The 17,391-nt window shown below is 41.5% G+C and overlaps 1 protein-coding gene and 1 long non-coding RNA gene across 3 annotated transcripts in view; one reads left to right on the plus strand and one right to left on the minus strand.

The window, feature by feature from the left end:
• pax3b (paired box 3b) overlaps positions 1-17,391 on the plus strand; it is a 26,187-nt gene continuing 8,796 nt past the window's right edge. For both annotated transcript variants that reach the window (XM_086035493.1, XM_086035492.1), the window contains exons 1-6: positions 1-334; positions 581-816; positions 927-984; positions 1,206-1,349; positions 15,951-16,150; positions 17,144-17,309. In XM_086035493.1, the coding sequence (XP_085891619.1) occupies positions 250-334; positions 581-816; positions 927-984; positions 1,206-1,349; positions 15,951-16,150; positions 17,144-17,309 (889 nt within the window). In that variant the 5' untranslated portion in view covers positions 1-249. The remainder of the gene's footprint in view (positions 335-580; positions 817-926; positions 985-1,205; positions 1,350-15,950; positions 16,151-17,143; positions 17,310-17,391) is intronic.
• Positions 13,071-17,391, minus strand: part of LOC147144750 (uncharacterized) — an 18,683-nt gene continuing 14,362 nt past the window's right edge. Inside the window, exon 3 of the long non-coding RNA XR_015087433.1 lies at positions 13,071-13,203. This is a non-coding gene — a long non-coding RNA (uncharacterized LOC147144750). The remainder of the gene's footprint in view (positions 13,204-17,391) is intronic.

The raw sequence follows: 17,391 nt of genomic DNA on the forward strand, positions 1-17,391 counted from the left end.
TCAGAGGGGACAGCGTGGAAACATTCGACAACCAAAATTGCTTTTTTTGGGGTCTCTTTTGCGGTCTTTCATGCTCGGAGAGAGGTGGCTGTCCTGGGACACCCCGGCTGGTGCTCGCTTCAACAATATAACTGACCCATAAAGTCTGACGGTTCTCAGGCTATAGACGGTGACCCGGAGGTCCTCTTTCTACATCTTGGTCAGCCTATAGCTTGGAGGGGTCTGTCTATCTTTGGGTTTGGAGGAGGTATGACCGCGCTGGCTGGGTCTATTCCCAGGATGATGAGACCTACGCTGGCTCAGAACTACCCTCGCAGTGGCTTCCCTTTGGAAGGTAAAGCTTCCCCAGTTGTCACTAAGTTGTCATTAATTCTCTAAGAACTCGACTTGTTGTTTGCTCACAGGGTGAAGGCAAAACTTTTCACTTGCAATGTAGGCCTACAATCGACTTTGTGGCATGATTTGTCGCCTCATTATAACGCTGCAGTTTAATAGTCCCGCGGTAATAAATAAGATGAATAATATTTAAAAATATATTTATTTTGAACTATCTATTTATTTATTTCATTCGACTATGTAGTGTCAACTCCGCTGGGCCAAGGACGAGTAAACCAACTCGGTGGAGTTTTCATAAACGGCAGGCCTTTGCCCAACCACATTCGACACAAGATCGTGGAGATGGCCCACCACGGCATCAGACCGTGTGTCATCTCCCGGCAGCTGCGGGTCTCACACGGCTGCGTGTCCAAAATCCTGTGCAGGTACCAGGAGACCGGCTCCATCAGACCCGGAGCTATCGGGGGCAGCAAACCAAAGGTACATGAAAAGAAGTGAGCAACACAAAAAGTTTAGGCATTCACATATTGATCAGCATCGCCATCCACGCGCACAATCAATAAACTCTGAAACCTTTCTGACATTTAAAGCAAGTAACGACGCCGGACGTGGAGAAGAGAATAGAAGAATGCAAGCGGGAAAACCCGGGTATGTTTAGCTGGGAGACTCGGGATAAATTACTGAAGGGTGGGATATGTCACCTCGACAATGTCTCTTCAGGTAAAAGGGGCAGAAATTAATTAATTTATTATTATTATTATTATTATTATTATTATTATTATTATTATTATTAGCAATAGTAGTAGTAGTAGTATTTGTCGATATGTTATACGTAGATGAAATAAACTGCCCCATCCGTACTTTTGCAGTCAGCTCCATCAGTCGCGATATGCGCAGCAAGTTTGGAGGTAAAGACGATGAAGAGGAGGATGAGGATGACCTGGAGAAGAGCGAGCTGGAGGAAAGTGACCGCAGGGCCAAGCACAGCATTGAAGGCATCTTGGGAGACAGATGTAAGTGACTTTCTCAGCTTTTCTTTCGAAAATATGCATTTTTTTTGACTGTGTCCCAGTATTCTTTTGTATATGAAGTTTAACACTTTTCTAAGTTGTAGAGCCATTTTAGAAGAGAAAAAATAACGAGCACACGTTTCTGTGACCTGTCACTGAACGTGATGTTGTTGGATGGGGGTGCAAGCGTTTTGAATTCTTTATCGACCATGTCTCCACGCCTAATGCTTTTCCCATGAGGCCAGACAGTAAATCAAACAGCAGGTGATGGTTTAGGGCTCGCAAAGGGTGTGTGCGTGTGTGTGTGTGTGTTTGCGTGGATGTATGCAGCATTTTCTTTCACTCACTTTGCATAAACATGTACTATCCACCAACTTCGACTGTCATAAAGTATTTTTGTGAAGCGGATTTATTTTACACGGAGCTCTTGATACCTCGTTGAAGAATGCAAATATAGCGAAACCAACTTGTTTAGGCTTTTTCTTGCCGATGGTCTATCAGATATTAAAATAATAGAAAACTAGCTATAATGTATAAAACCATATTTATCTCTGGAGAAAGAATGAAAATAAACCCTGAAGCCCAAGAACCAAATAGTCATGACAAACTTGAATTATAATTCTCGCCTAAAAAGTTGTTGTTGTTTTTTTAAACAAATGTGCCCTGCAGTGGCCCTTTTGTGGCATGTGTTTTTTCCATGCCCCAGCCAGCTTCTTTGTGTGAGAAACTAATAGTTGCCCTGTTGCCATGCAGGTGATTTTTGTTCAAATACCTGTTCCTTACTTTCCATTGATTCTCTTTCTATTTTGTCAACATCGAAATGCCAACATGTCCCGCAAGGTTGAGTGAAGTAGAGGATGAGAGATAAAGCGCCCTAGTCTGAGGAGCCACAATTGTCCCCCAGATGAGTTGATCAAACATTTGTTCAACGGTTTCCATCAGTGCACAAAGACGAGCCAGCGCGCACAACGGGGATGAACTTGGGAGACAAAGGCGCCGGAGTCCATTCGGGCCTCAAGCTTGGGTTGTGCGCGGACAAAAGAGCCAGCTTGGAAACACATTTGGGTGCTGCTAAAGACGAAAAGGGGAAATCTGTTTAGAATTCAAAAAGGAGAGAGGACAGCTTCTCCGTCCTGCACGGCAAAGCCCGACAAAACATATTATGAGGCCGCAATGATGGATGAATTATTCAGGGAGCGCTCCGGCCCTGTTTTAGGAGCCGTTCACCAAAAGAAAATGGCCACTTTCCCCTACAAAATGTTTCCCTTTTAGGCTCTTCTATAGAGGCCGGCTGCCAGTCAGTCACAACAATAGAAGCCTCAGAAATCCACTCACGTATATAGCCTGGAGAAGCGCGCGTTGGTCCCCCACATGCACATGCGCGCACATATACTCGCGCCAACACAATTTAGTAAAGCTCTTTATTTTAACTTACAATTGTATAGGTTTAAATGTTCAACAAGCTCCCGTGAAATTAATATGGAAATTTACATTTTACAACAGTTAAGATGCACGTTTTTATCTGTTGCTTATATATGTTTGGCAAATTATTTTTTCTGATATTGTGTAGGCCTGTACCGCGAAGTGGTAAGTGTTTCCTTTAGAAAAACACCAGTGCCAAGGGGATCAGTTGCTATTTGTCACATATCCAGACTAAATGGTCAACCAAACAAAGCCCCTGCACTTGGGAGGGTGTGCTAAGAACCAAGACGTCTTCACTCAAAAACGTATCTATTATTGATTCCTTTGGTGGATGTCGGCCTTTCATCCCCCGAACATTAATAATGTCTTTTAAACGATGTCGATAATTGTGCTATGACACATTTAATGACGAAGGGAGTGTATTAAAGAGCGCTGGGTGAATAGCGACCAATGTTCTCTCCCCGGAGAGCCCAGCTCTGGCCCCGGAGCGTATAGCTTCACAATTGGGGCAGGCCACCTTTCCCCATTGACCCCCTCCCTCACTTGCCGCCTGCTCCTCAAATCTCTTCAAGCAGATTAAATTGACTCTTTTATTTCATCCTACTTTCATCTTGAGAGCAACTCCTCCCATCTCCCTCTGTTTCCTATTCTTTCTCTTCTGCTGTCAGCCCTGTGTCACCTGCAAAGTTAGTCCATTTCTTTTATACTTTTTCATCGTGTTATTTATTTACCGTCGTATTAAATCATTGTCTAAAAAATAAATATCATAAAAATAAATGTATATGTAAACATGCAATCCATCTGTTTGCATGCAACTGAAACAGTTATATTCTTTAGAGTCTAAAGTCAATCTAAAGTTTAGACTAACTGGCCAGCACATAACTTTATTTGACAAGGAGTAGTGAACTAAAGGGGTTCTAAATAGAACGTGACTGTAGAGCAGCCATGACATAACAACAACAACAACAATAATAAAAAAGATAAATAAATAAAGTAATAATAATAATAAAAGTCCAATAATGTTAATCAGAGTCAAATTATTGACATGAATCTGAATATTTGGTTCTAGTATTTCAATAACTGCCATTTTTTCCAAAGTAAAATTCATTAAAAAAAAAAAAAAAAAAAGAAATATATATATTTTATATTATTAATCCAATAAATATTAATGGGACAATGTATAGAATGTTTTGATTTTTCAATGATCATTCATTTTAAAACCCCACTATTAATTTCAACAATATGCCAAAAAAATATGCTCTATCACAGTGGTCCCCAACCATTCGTGTAATGAAAGAAAGAAAAAAAAAGTACAGTACTTCCAGTTTATTTATTATCCGAGGCTGAAAAACATTTTATTTTGAAAAGTGACCGGATTCTCTCCGTTACATCCCTCTGGCTCTTAATGTATGTCAAGTGTTCTTTGTCGCGTAACGCTAATATTAAATGCACAAGCTAGCAAATGAGTAAAATAAACAGACGTATTTCGAAAGTTTCTTCCCCCGGAAGGGGAATAATTACAGGGCCGCTAAGGGTACAGACTTGTATAAACCAGTCCGTGGCAGAAAAAAGGTTGGCGACCACTGCTCTATCACATCAATTATTTTTATATAATCGTAGGTGAAGTAATCTCTAATTATATTACATAGGGCGCGTCTCCCCTACAGGAGGCTGCCATGTTTTGCTGCCATCTTATCTTTGTGCTACAGATACTCGAAGGAGACAAACTTAGCGAACGTAGTTCGTACGCATCATGACTACTGCATGTGTAACAAATATACTTCATGACTTGAGGGAAGGTTAGCACGTCTGCCTCACAGTTCAGAGGTCGTGGGTTCGATCCCGGCTCCGGCCTCCCTGTGTGGAGTTTGCATTTTCTCCCCGTGCCTGCGTGGGTTTTCTCCGGGTACTCCGGTTTCCTCCCACATTCCAAAAACCTGCATGGCAAGTTGATTGGACTCTTTAAATTGCCCCTAGGTGTGATTGTGAGCGCGGATGTTTGACTCTGTGTGCCTTGCGATTGGCTAGCAACCAATTCAGGTTGTCCCCCGCCTACTGCCCGAAGACAGCTGGGATAGGCTCCAGCACGCCCCGCAACCCTTGTGAGGATAAGCGGTATCGATAATGGATGGATGGATGGACTTGAGGGAATACTAGAAGTCGTTTGGGATGACATTTTTCTTGCAACTCTGCTGAAGAAACTTGGTAGGCTTGCGATGTGTGGTCTCTCCGAGGCACCGTAGTGTGTTTCAAAACGCACTCGCTTCCATCTTAGGTCGTTGGATTCCATTAGTTGACCACTAGATGACACTGAATTTGACCCATTGTCCTTTTAAAAATTGTATTTATATATAAGCAATGAAAACGGCAAATTCACGGGAAATAGATTTTAGCTGTAGTCGGCAGTAATCTCTGTTTCCACTTGCTTTCTTGAGAACACTCATACTGAATGAATGTGCGTGGCACTCAGCCAGAACTACAGATCATGTGATAGTCACCACCAGTCCCTTATGAAATTGTCTATACACTGTGTGTTTCCAAAAGAACCGCCATTTTAGAAATCACCTAAGATTTTGTCAGATATGAATGCATTTGGCAGTAAGGTTGGCCCTCGAGCTCTAAGCATAAGCGTCATAATTATTGACCCTTGAGACAAAGTAGTCACAGTGGGCCAATCTTCTCCTTACTCCCGCTTCAAGTTTTCACAGTGTGTCTTTAAGAGTCCATTCTTCGTTAGGTTTAATTAGCCAGATAATACAGAGGAGTGTTGTTGAGGGGCTGATACATTTCCATTTTGTCGTGTGCACACACACAGACACATGCGCACACAGGCCTCTTTGCAATGCAAACAGTCAAAGGGATCACTTTATTTGGCGAAAGAGGATCCTGGAAAGGGCTAATTGAATAAGCCCAGGATCTTTGAAAAAACCCTTACCATGGTGAGCGCAGTCATCATGTCATAATTAGGTTTATTGAGGCGCATTCCTTCAATCTGCCTCCATTCTGCCGGGCTCATTGTAACCAGGGTCTGGGCCAATGGCTCGGGCACAAAAGGGAACCATGAGCAGACAATACATGAAAGGGCCATTAAGATTTAGATGACTTTGTCAAAGAAACTGAGTAGGACTTTGTTTGTGCAAATAATGTGGGTGTGTATAAATGACTTGGCTGGAGGTTTGCCGTGCTGCAAGTGTAACAGGTTGGCATACACTGGATCAGTGCCAAGGGAGAGGTGGTTTGAAAAGAGAAGAACTGGAGCACAGAAGGCACGCTGTGTGTCACTGATGCCGTTTAACACTCTAAAAACACTTGGGTTAAAAATAACACCATTTTGGGTCAAAAAAGGACAGATACACTATTTGGGTCAATTTGACCCAACTTTCTGGGTTGTTTTGCAGAAAACAATTGCAAAAATGGGCAGTTTTGTGCAAAACAACCCCCAAATTTGGGCTGTTTTGTACAAAACAACGCAAGAAGGTGGGTCAAATTGACCCAATTTGTGGATCAGTCCATTATTGACCCAAAATTGTGTTATTTTTAACCCAACTTTTTTTAGAGTGAAAGCAACAGTCATGTGCAGTTATGTGGATGAATTCAACTTTACATATTGTAACGCTTTGCCAATTGTATTTTAGTCACAACAGATGCAAAAGATGACTCAATCCAAACAGGGAACAACGTTCCCCTGAATGCTGCCATACCGATTCTGTCTCGTCATGACGTGACAAAGACAGGACCAATAAGGTTTCTGAGGATCTTATAATAGCTATTGGCTATTAGTGTCTTGAGCCAAGTGTCTGGTGAAGAGGGCTCTGTCTGTCCATTGAAAGAATGAATGTGTCACTCATGAGTCTCTGGGCATGAGGGCAAAGGAGGGGGGCACCAGGGCCAAGTGGCGAGCACCAAATCACTCTCCTCTACCCCGGGGGCTCTCTAGCCCACTCTCCTCGTCCCGCAGTCCTCCCTCTCTCGTGAGTTTTTTCTAATAAGCCCATGCATGATGACTATCCAAGCATGAAAACATAGTTATCCTCAAATGAATGGCTCCTCTATACTTCGTTAAAGCCCCTTTCTCCTTTCACTCATTTATTATGACTCACTGATATCAATTCAAAGAGCAATTAATGAATGCAAACCGACTTTGAAGACAGGCTGTGCTTTTTGGGAGGGTGGTGTGTGTGCAAGAGGGTATTTTGGGTATTCCCCTCTTCAAGACTGGCTCTCGTGCCCCAGCCTTCACCGCGATGTACTAGCCACATTGAGCGGCTACTGAGCATGCCCCAAAGAGTAAAACGGCCCAATGAAGGACAAGTAGAATGTTTCGCCAATAAATAAGGCTTCTTTTTATCTGTTGCAAGCTCACAACATAGGCACAGCAACTTGGGCATGTATGGCTGAGATAGGTTGTTTGAAAATATGCATGTTTGTGTTGATGTGCTAAAAGAAAATGTGAGCAATTTTATCCGTGGACAACTTAAAATGTACTTTTCTGTGCGTCTGATTGGTTACTCATGTATATGTGTGTTTGGGTTGGTTAAAGGTTAGGGCCAAGAGTCAAAGGTGAAAGAAGACAGTCAATGCAGCATCTTTGCTGTTGGTGTTGGACAGGCAGCTGTCAGTCACCTGATTGATGATTCTCAAATAGTTTTGCGGCATGCCCTAGTCATCCTGTGTAATAATCTCATTTATTACAAGAAAAATAAAATAAATAAATAAGGCAAGAGGTTGTGTGTCCAGGCTCTCCAGTGGAAAAAATGGCCCATTAAGGTGAACATCTTAGTGCAGGGATGTCCAACTCATTTTTGTCGCGGGCCACATTGGTTTACTTCGGAGGGTCATCATGACTGTGAACCCAAATAAGTGCATGGTTGCCTCATATTAGATAAAAAACAAACTGATGAATAACATGCTCTGAAATCAGAGGCCAGTGAATTTTTTTTTTTTTCTTAAATATTATTATTTTCTTTAACAAGGGGCATTGGTAACAAAATACTTGAAATATTGCTTGTAACATTTTAAAACATGAAAACAATTTGCAAATTTGGTGTTTTACAATACAATACAATACAATTTTATTTATATAGCGCATTTCATAACAGGTGGAGCTGTAACAAAGCACTTTACAAACAATAATCAATAAATAAATGATAAATAATAATGATACACAATAAAAGGCCATAATACACAGTGTTGATCAATGAATTAACATATAAGACTATATACACCGAAAAGAGCCGAAAGTTTCAGGTCTGATCAAAAGCCAGCGAATAGAACTGTGTCTTCAACCGGGTTTTAAAAGTGGATAGAAAGGGGCCTTGCCTGGGTCTGATGTACTAAGATCGCAATTAAAGCAGGTGCTAAATCGTGTGTTCAGTCACCGTTGGCAAAATATATAAAAGAGGTGGGACTAACCATTACTCTATATGTAACGCTGATTGTTTTCATAATGTAACATTTGGGAAAGCACTGCGAGCGCAAAATGAACTCAACTCTACTCAACTTTATTCATACAGCACTTTGAAAAACAACCGCCGCGGAAACAAAATGGTGTGCATGAATAAAATCACACATAAAAATAAAACAAACACCCATTTACCCCAGGGTTCACCCAGCACTGAGAAACCCGAGGAGGGAAGGGGCGGCGGGGCCATAATCCCTCATATGAGCCAGTGTCAGGTACCAGGCCAGACAGGCATCAATGGGATCCAGTGGAACACGAGGCTACACCGCCTGTTAGCTTGCTGGCTTTTTTCTATACAGTTGTTATTTCATCCGGTTTCGTCCCCACTATGATCGATGGAAGAAGTGGCTTACACCTCTTCCTGTCTTCCTTGATCCTTTCTTGCACTCTGGTGTGGGCTCTCTTGCTTTGGTGAGTCCCACTTCATCTCTCCTCCAGGGAGCGCGCAGTGAGAACACAAAGTAGTTCTTCGCAGTTGTAGGTGAGCATCCTAAACAAACGGCAAATAAATGCCCTCCAGCGCTGATATTCTCTGCCAAGAAATATCGCAACAAAAACACTGTAATAGTGCAACCAGTAAAGCAATGACACAAGAAAAATACAAAATGTTAAAAAATTGTGAAAAAAAAAATCACAATTAAAGAACTGCTGTTACAGGCAGCTGACTCAAAGCACCTTTTTTGATCAACTCAATTAAAGAAAGAAAAATATAAGTTTGAAGTGATGGAATTGGAAGTGTTAGTGGAAGACAAACGTATTACTGACTGAGTAACCGAAAATAAATCTATCGCACTGATAATTTTGGGTGTACCAGCAACTACCTAAAATCCATATTTTTGTTTCGCCCTGAATGTGTGTGGAATGGATGTGTGCCCATACTGCGTTTAAATCGACTCTGAGATGGGGCAGCACCAATTTTCATAGTACAATGAAAGGACCCAGATTCAAGGAACTCCAGAGTTGAAAGAGCGATATGGCATGACTCCCTCTTGTGACTACCTCCAAGTCAGCTCTCAAATCGTTCAGAAACTCGAAAATTGTACTGATGAATAGACGATATGTCGCAATATTTTTTGTTGGGGTTTCCAAAAGGTTTACACTTGCAGAAAGATCTTTCCCGCTGCCTCAATTTTTTTCGACACAATGTTGGCACTGCTTTGCATGCTGGTTTGCATGTGCATTGTAAGCGTGCCATGTAAAGAAGCAAAATCACCCAGCACAATTTGGCTCAGGTTTGATAAATCACATTTTGCGTGCGATCGTCATCTAACTGTGTTTACATACACCGGCCCCACAATGAAGAATGAACTGTGTAGTAATGTGTTTGGCAGACAAAATCGTGGTTGCCTTGAATTGGCAAGCTGATCTTGTTAAGTTATAAGGTTTGCGCCCACTTTTGCATGTGCAAAAAGTTTACTAAATTGGGCCCTGTATGTGTAATTATACCATTTCTATTACAACAAATGCACTTTCCTGGATATTTATATGTATACTTTTGCTAAACTCTACAAATCAATTTTGTGTATTCTGAGAAAAATGTTTAAAAAAAATGACGTTCAGATGAACAGACGTTCATTTTATAATCTTAAAATTCATTGGCTCATTGTGAACATCTTCAAGTAAATTTAAATGATTCTTCACACAATGAATGGCATGAAAAGATGAATTATTTTACATTTGGCTTGTTTTGGAAAATAGTTTTTTTTATGGATGGATATAACGATAAAATGCATGGATCCCATTCCCTAGATACCAAAGCGGCAGAAATAAGCAAGATTAAATTTACCTATCGCAGGTGTCGGGCCAAAACCTCAGAAATCACATTTTGGTGAATTTTATATTTCTTCCAAAAATATGTTCTATAGGTCAGTCCACACACATTGGTGTTATCTTTACACATTATTGACCAATCTAAAGTGTTGAAAACGGCTAGCTCTCTTTCACGATGCAAAACAAATGTGCCATTTTCGGGGTCTCCTGAAAAGTGACTATTTTGGAGGTACAAGGTTTTGGCCCGACACCAACACTATGTAACGAAGAATGACAGTTAACATGTAAAGAGTTCACCTTGTTGGCTGTTGACATACCTTCCCTCTCACCTCCATGACCTGAGTGGCGAGACAGATTTAAAAGACAGCGAACAGGAAGGTCATAGGGCAACGTGAGGTCGCTTTCTCTCTTAGCTCACAGGAAACAAGGTTAGAAACATGTTTAGTTAAAATTGACAGGTAACCATTTCCTGATAACCCCCCACCACTATTTTTTAACAACTTCCATAACTACTCCATGATCACACTCCTTTAAACCAACCAGCCTCTCTTTTTGCAACAAGGATGTGATTGATGACACTTGGCTACCCACGCACATAATTTGTTGTATCTTCAAACAGTCCACTTGTGAAGGTCACAACTGATTCTTAGCAAGTCAAAAAATGCAAAAAAAAAAAAGGCCAGCTCCAAACATACGATCTTTTTTCTAAACCAGTCAGAGAGCGTCACAGATGGGCCCATAAGCTGCCAGTAAAGCCATTATGTAATCCAGCATCTGCCTTGGTTGACTTCTATATACTGTTTAATGCAGTCAGCCAGTCACTTAGTCCCCCGGCGCCTGAATAGAAGCGGCATGGTTGTCCCGCCCAAATAAATGCTGCGTTTGTCTCCTCTGCCTTTTGTTTTGTGTGATTTTGGGAGGGGAAGGTGGAGAGAAAGGGGGTGGACAAAGTGTCACCGCCTCACTGTTAACTAAAGCCCCAGAAGAGTTCCTGGGCTGTGCAAAGACGGGGTGTAAATAATCCACATATGGCTAGTCAATTCCCCCAAGTCCCAGAATTCAGGCTGGACACGTCCCTTTTGCTCATTTTCTCTCTCTCTGCTTCTCACGCACGCATGCATGTATGTTCAACCAGAACTCTCTCATGTCTCAGTGGACATATTGTAGCCTTTGTGCACACCCCATTCTGCACCCCTCCAAATATATAATACTGAGGTCTTTCCAAGAGTCTGTTCCAGCTAAATCCTCTTCTCTCCTTCTGGTTTTCCCTGGCGTGATGTGACAGGAGACATTTGGGGTTTTCTTGGCTCCAGAGTGGTTGTTTTGCTTGGGGTCCCATGAACTGTGCCTCTTGGGGCTAGAGTTTGAGTTTTTAAATTAAACAGTTTTCTTTTCTCCTCTGACCAAAGCCCCCCCCCCCCCAACCTACCTCTCCAATTGCTTCTCCTATTTTGAGATGATGATCCTCAGCTCCTCAGGTCATATCCACTGAGATAATGATACCCTTATAAGTGTTGTATTTTCTTCATATTTTGACAAATAAGCCACCGTCTCCTTTGGTATAAAGTGGTGCAACCATATACAATTTGAAGTCAAGTGATTACTGGGGCTGAGAGTGCACTATTTTCAAGATGATTTCTGGCAGACAGCAATGTGTGGGTTGGAGAGGGTAATTTGATTGGGCAAGTCTGTTTGACGGTTCCAAATTGATGTGAACGGATCTTAAGGACAGCACGGCAGTGACGGAAAATGGGGCTCTCTCAAATCACTTGCTTACAAAGTTGGAAAAGTTCCTAGAAACGGGACTCTAAAAACAGTTGGGTTAAAAATAACACAATTTTGGGTCAAATGGACCGATATGTGATTGGGAGGACGTCCTATATCCTGGCATTACTTAATTCAAAATGTAATCTCATTATGTAACCTCATTAGATGTTGTTTTTATTTATGTTACCTCAGATCTTCTTAACGTAAAACAAGTGCTGATTAGCTGTAGAGTTGTTTATACTTTTATGGTTCTTTCTCAATACCAAGAAAATTGTGTTTTCATTGTGTTGCATCATTAGGATTTGGCAAAAACTATAACCAGCACAATTTAATGGAAGTGCAAGGCGTGGAGCAACATATCCCATTTGAATGAATGTTGCAGATTCGAGGCTTTATCACACACTTTTGTCAACACTACAGACACATTCAACATGTTGACTTCTAATCTTTATGACATTCTGAGTGCCATTTTTTTTTTCTGTACATGTGTGCTCGATGATTGGTAAACCAGTCATAAATTAAACCGTGCGCTCTAGAATGTAATTGTGTAATCAGATTTTCATATTTGACTAAATACATTGCCATGCTTTTATAGACTATAGGTACGCTTATTTCATGGTGCATGATGCTTCGGGAAGCATATTAACTTGCTCACCCAAAGGAGAGAGATAGAAGAATCGTCCTATATTTTACAACAACTGCTTCCAAAAACCAACACAGAAGCTCAGACACACTATCCCCACGGGTACATTTACATCAGCAACAACAGACCCCAGAGCCCCCATCACCCCCTTAGGTGCTTGTACAGTTTCCTCTGAAGGAAAGAGTTTTCTATGAGGGGGAGGGCTAAAATGCCCCTGGCTGCGCCCCCATCCCTCCCCCATTTCTCTCTATGCGCCCCCTCCCCTATCCAGCTCCCCCATGGGGCAGGTGACAACCCTCTACTGTGAAGGGCTGAGGGAGCCATGACGGATTCCACAGATGGAGCGTGGAAATCGCCGGCAAAGACTTCAGCTCTTTGCAGCAACAAAGGGCCAGAGAGAGCGAGAGAGAAATATGGCTGGAAAAGAACGATTGGGGGAGACAAAGCAAGACAGTTAAGAGAAAAAGGACAGGGAGCAGTAGGTATTGCTTGTTTAAAGATGGTCAACATTGTGTTTGCAAAGTTTCTCAGAACTTTTGATGGGATTTACCATTTGTGCCACAAATAATTAAGGTGTTGGTTTTATTAACATCACATCATTAAAGTGAGTTTCCCCACACAGGACTTTCTCAAACAAACTACAGCATTTTCACATTTTGTCCGAGTTTTTAAAAGTGAACACATCCAGGTTATTGGATTGGAGACCAAATTCCTTCTGCGCCATGGTTTACTCATCGGAGCCATCCTGAGACTGTTGTCACTGACTGATTGAAGCAGGAAGACAGTTGGTGGTCCTGTGTGGATCAACAAAGGAATAAAATAAAGCTGCACCCGTTTAAAGAAGTCAATACTTTAAATAAATGTCAAAAAGAGCAATGACATTTTATGTTGTGACTGTGCCGAGATGACTAAGTAAAGCCATGCGTCATAGCGGCATATACAAATCAAAACAGATTTTGATCTATTCCCGTTTGAAAAGAAAAAGATATACCATAATGTGCCATCATGTCATCATCACCTGGGATAGCAGACGCAGACAGAGTTTGGAAAACGATTGGATTCAACCCTATCTATGTACCTGAGACTTTAGTGTGAAGTTTGAAAAAGTGTAGAGTCCAGTGTCCACCTAACAATTCAACACACTGGAGCTAAACAAATGAGCCAATTTGAGCCGTCTACGAAAGATCAGATTATGGATCGTTCACGCTTCCGAAATAGGTGCCACTACGCCGTTTCTTTTGAAAAGTTCTTGAAGCTACTGTAGCAGTTATAACTGATAGGTAATTCCAAAATGATTAAGGATTTTCCCAGCTACCTCCACTTTCCCAGGGCCCAAATCCCTGTGAAATGCTGAGGAACGTGCATGCTGCTAAAGTTGGGTGGGGTGGGCAAAAAGAATTCCATGTGGCCCTGCTGGAGGAACCAAGAATGTGTGTGTGCCTGTGTGGTTGTGCGTGCGTAGTGGGGGTGGCTTGGGTTGCGCAGGGGGTAACAAAGGCTTCATCCCTTGTTTTTTTGCCAACCTGTCCAAAACTCCAAAGGTCTGTGAACCGCACCCCAAATTCCAACAGGCCGTTATATTTTTAAATGTTTTATATTCATTTATGTTTTTGGGTGGCCCCGTAAGGTGAACAGCCTTAAACTGCTCAGTTGTTGTTTTAGATTAGACAGCATTAGAACAAGAGTATGGATGGGAGAAACAATGATGGTACTGAAAAAATTGCAAGATATTCTGAAAATGGCTCTCGTTCTCTTTCTCCCCCTTTTGAAAATATTTTACTTATTACCTCCCTCATGAATGAATGTTTCTTTACCACCTTGCCTCTAATGCATGTCTCTCTGATGGGGGTGCAAGGATCAGTTTCACACAGGGGGCCCTCATCTGGTTGGATTCCCTTGTATTTTATTGTTGTTTCTGAGGGGGAACTAATACAGTGTTGCACACAAAACATTGCCTAGGCTAAGGGGAATTAATTAGGTGTAACACAAAAGGCCTTGGGGTATTCATAAGGATCCCATAGTGTGTTTGAAAGACTAAAGCACATTAAAGCACATTGCTGGATTTTAGCATGTAAATCACAATTGAATTAACAGAGATCAGAAGTAGAGGATAGGAAAAAGAGAATTTAGGGCTATCAGGATCAACAGTGTAACTACTGCTTAGGCCCTGTCTACACGTAGCCGGGGTTTTTGAAAACGCCGGATATAAGCCTCCGGTTAGCCATATCATCCACACGTCCCCGGAGTTTTTTCAGTGAAAAAACGCAAAACTCCGGCCGCAGTGGAGATTTGCGGATATCTACGGATGCGCGTTTTGCTGTGGACGGTTACACCCGGAGATTTACGTCGTCACCGTGCGACAATGCTTTGACGTCCTTGCGCGACTTGTGTTTTCATGCGAGTCAACATGGATTCTTGCGGCGCTGCGTTGGTTATAGCCATTGTCGATGCGCTTTCTGCTTACTAATTTGTCCGCAACCAACCACTGCTTCTTGTTGAAAGGTTTAAAAGCAATTCTGACCTCTTGTCGGTTCTCCCGAACGAGTTTGGAGCCGTGTTTTTGGTTTCGTAGAAGTGACGTCAAAAGACGGAAGTTCCTTCTGAATGGACAGTATTTGGCTAACCACTGCCGCCTAGAGGCTTGGCATGCATTTGAAAACGCACTTCCGCGGTTTCGTGTGGATACGTTTTTTTTAATGTGTATTCCAACAAAGGCGGGGTGAGGATAAACGGTTGTTAAAGAACCCCGGCTACGTGTAGACAAGGCCTTAGCCAGACTGAACGTCACATATCGCAAAAAAAATATTAACTTTTTTGACATTCACAGTAAAAAAAGTACTATTGGACATTGAAATGAGAAAATTTGCTGTTTTGTTAACTATACTACTAGTAGGTGGGTCATACAGGCAGGATATCACCTGTATACTTCATTTATATATTCTTGCTTTATCAAATATTGTTTGATTTTATTGCTAGGTTTTCTTGAGATTGGTGAGTGGACTTGTAAAGTGAAGATCACAAATGACCAAGTTATCTGAAGAAGCAATGTTCATCTGGCGTGGACGCTTTCTCTCTCTCAGTCTCTCTCTCTCTCTCTCTCTCTCTCTCTCTCTCACACACGCACACGAACAGCCCCCCCCCCCCCCCCCCCACACACACACACACACGCAAACAAAGCTAAAGAATGGCCCCTAGATCCAAATTAGCCTTTTGTGTGGCTTTTAGTCCATCAATACCCCTGTGGAGCCGTGGGATTTTCTTCTATAGGGATTATTCACTCCCAATATTTCTCCTGAATGGAAGTCTGTTTGGCCACAAGACCAAAAGGAAAACTATCACTTGACAGTACGTGTGTGTGGGGAGGGGACTTTAGCGTAATCAACGTCGCACTGTTTAATTTTGTTTGTCGATTCTGTCTCTTTTCAAGTTCCGGTGGCCACTGTGACACCTTCGTGACTCTTTTTTTACATATTTGCCTGTTTAAGCATCTGATGTAGGGAGAAAATATTGAGTGTTTTTTTCTGTCTCTCCTGTTGATTAGCGAGTCACTCAGATGAGGGTTCAGATGTGGAGTCAGAGCCTGATCTGCCACTAAAAAGGAAACAGCGGCGCAGTAGGACCACGTTTACGGCAGAGCAGCTGGAGGAGCTGGAGAAGGCCTTTGAGAGGACCCACTACCCCGACATCTACACCAGGGAGGAGCTTGCCCAAAGGGCGAAACTGACGGAGGCCAGGGTGCAAGTAAGAGACACACAATGGCCACAATATTAGTTATACAATTTCAATCTGATGAGATCCAGCATTTTATCCCCCCAAAACACACTGGTCAAAAACGTTTTAGTAATTTTCTTAAACAGAGCTGCAAGTAAACATTTCTAGATTAATTTTTGCACCGAATCCTATTCTGCCCTGTTTTTTTCTCTGGCACATCCGTTTTTGATAATAATAATAATGATAATAATAACAATAATAATAACAACAACAATAATAATAATAATAATAATAATAATAATAATAATAATAATAATAATAAAACAGTAACCTAATATGTAATAAAGCAATATATTTTGTACCGGTAATATTTATGAATTAAGGGTTACGTTCAGCAACAGGTGGCATTTTATTTTCTGAAACATCATCGTTATAAATTACAACACCTGGTAAAATCCATATTGTGCAAGCATAGGTCAAACAAAAATATTTCAATATCCTGATGTGCTACACAAATGTAAAGACATTTTTTAAACATATTTTGGGACACAAAGCCATCTCTGATTAAAATTTGCTGTTGGCCAGTCTTATTGTCATATATATAATAATACATATCTATAAATCAATACTTGGTTATGATGGTGTCAATAAAAATGAATTGCTATTTCACTCAAGGCCTACTTGTGTAATGGAGATCATTTAACCATACAATTCAGTGTATATGCATGGGTATATTGAGTCATTCTATTCTATACTTATATTTGAAAAAGGTTTTAAAAGTCAAATTGATCAATTTAAATCTTTACAACGATTATTCAACATTGGGCTTCAAATCAGGGAACCAAATCTGTGTTTTTACCTATTATTTTCACTGGAATAGACAAAATTATCCTGCCTATGCGCCATAAAGGAAGTTACGTTGCTTGACCGTGTTAAGCTGGATCCAGCGTATTGCTTTTCATAATCAACTGAATATGCAATTCAATACACTCACATATACTAACAATGTCCCAACATTACTAGGTATGGTTCAGCAACCGAAGGGCCAGGTGGCGGAAGCAAGCCGGGGCCAACCATCTGATGTCCTTTAACCACCTGATCCCAGGGGCTTTCCCACCTTCAGCCATGTCCAGCCTTACTCCTTACCAGCTCTCTGACAGCACCTATCCCTCTGCATCTATAGCGCAAGGTACGCGCACAAGGTCTCAACACACAGATTGATATTTGTAGCTCTCAAATGATTATTAATAGACTACAACGTGAACCTCGTT

The sequence above is a fragment of the Filicampus tigris genome, chromosome 7 (genome assembly GCF_054856515.1).
Source record: "Filicampus tigris isolate MCC_2025a chromosome 7, RoL_Ftig_1.0, whole genome shotgun sequence".
NCBI lineage: Eukaryota > Metazoa > Chordata > Actinopteri > Syngnathiformes > Syngnathidae > Filicampus > Filicampus tigris.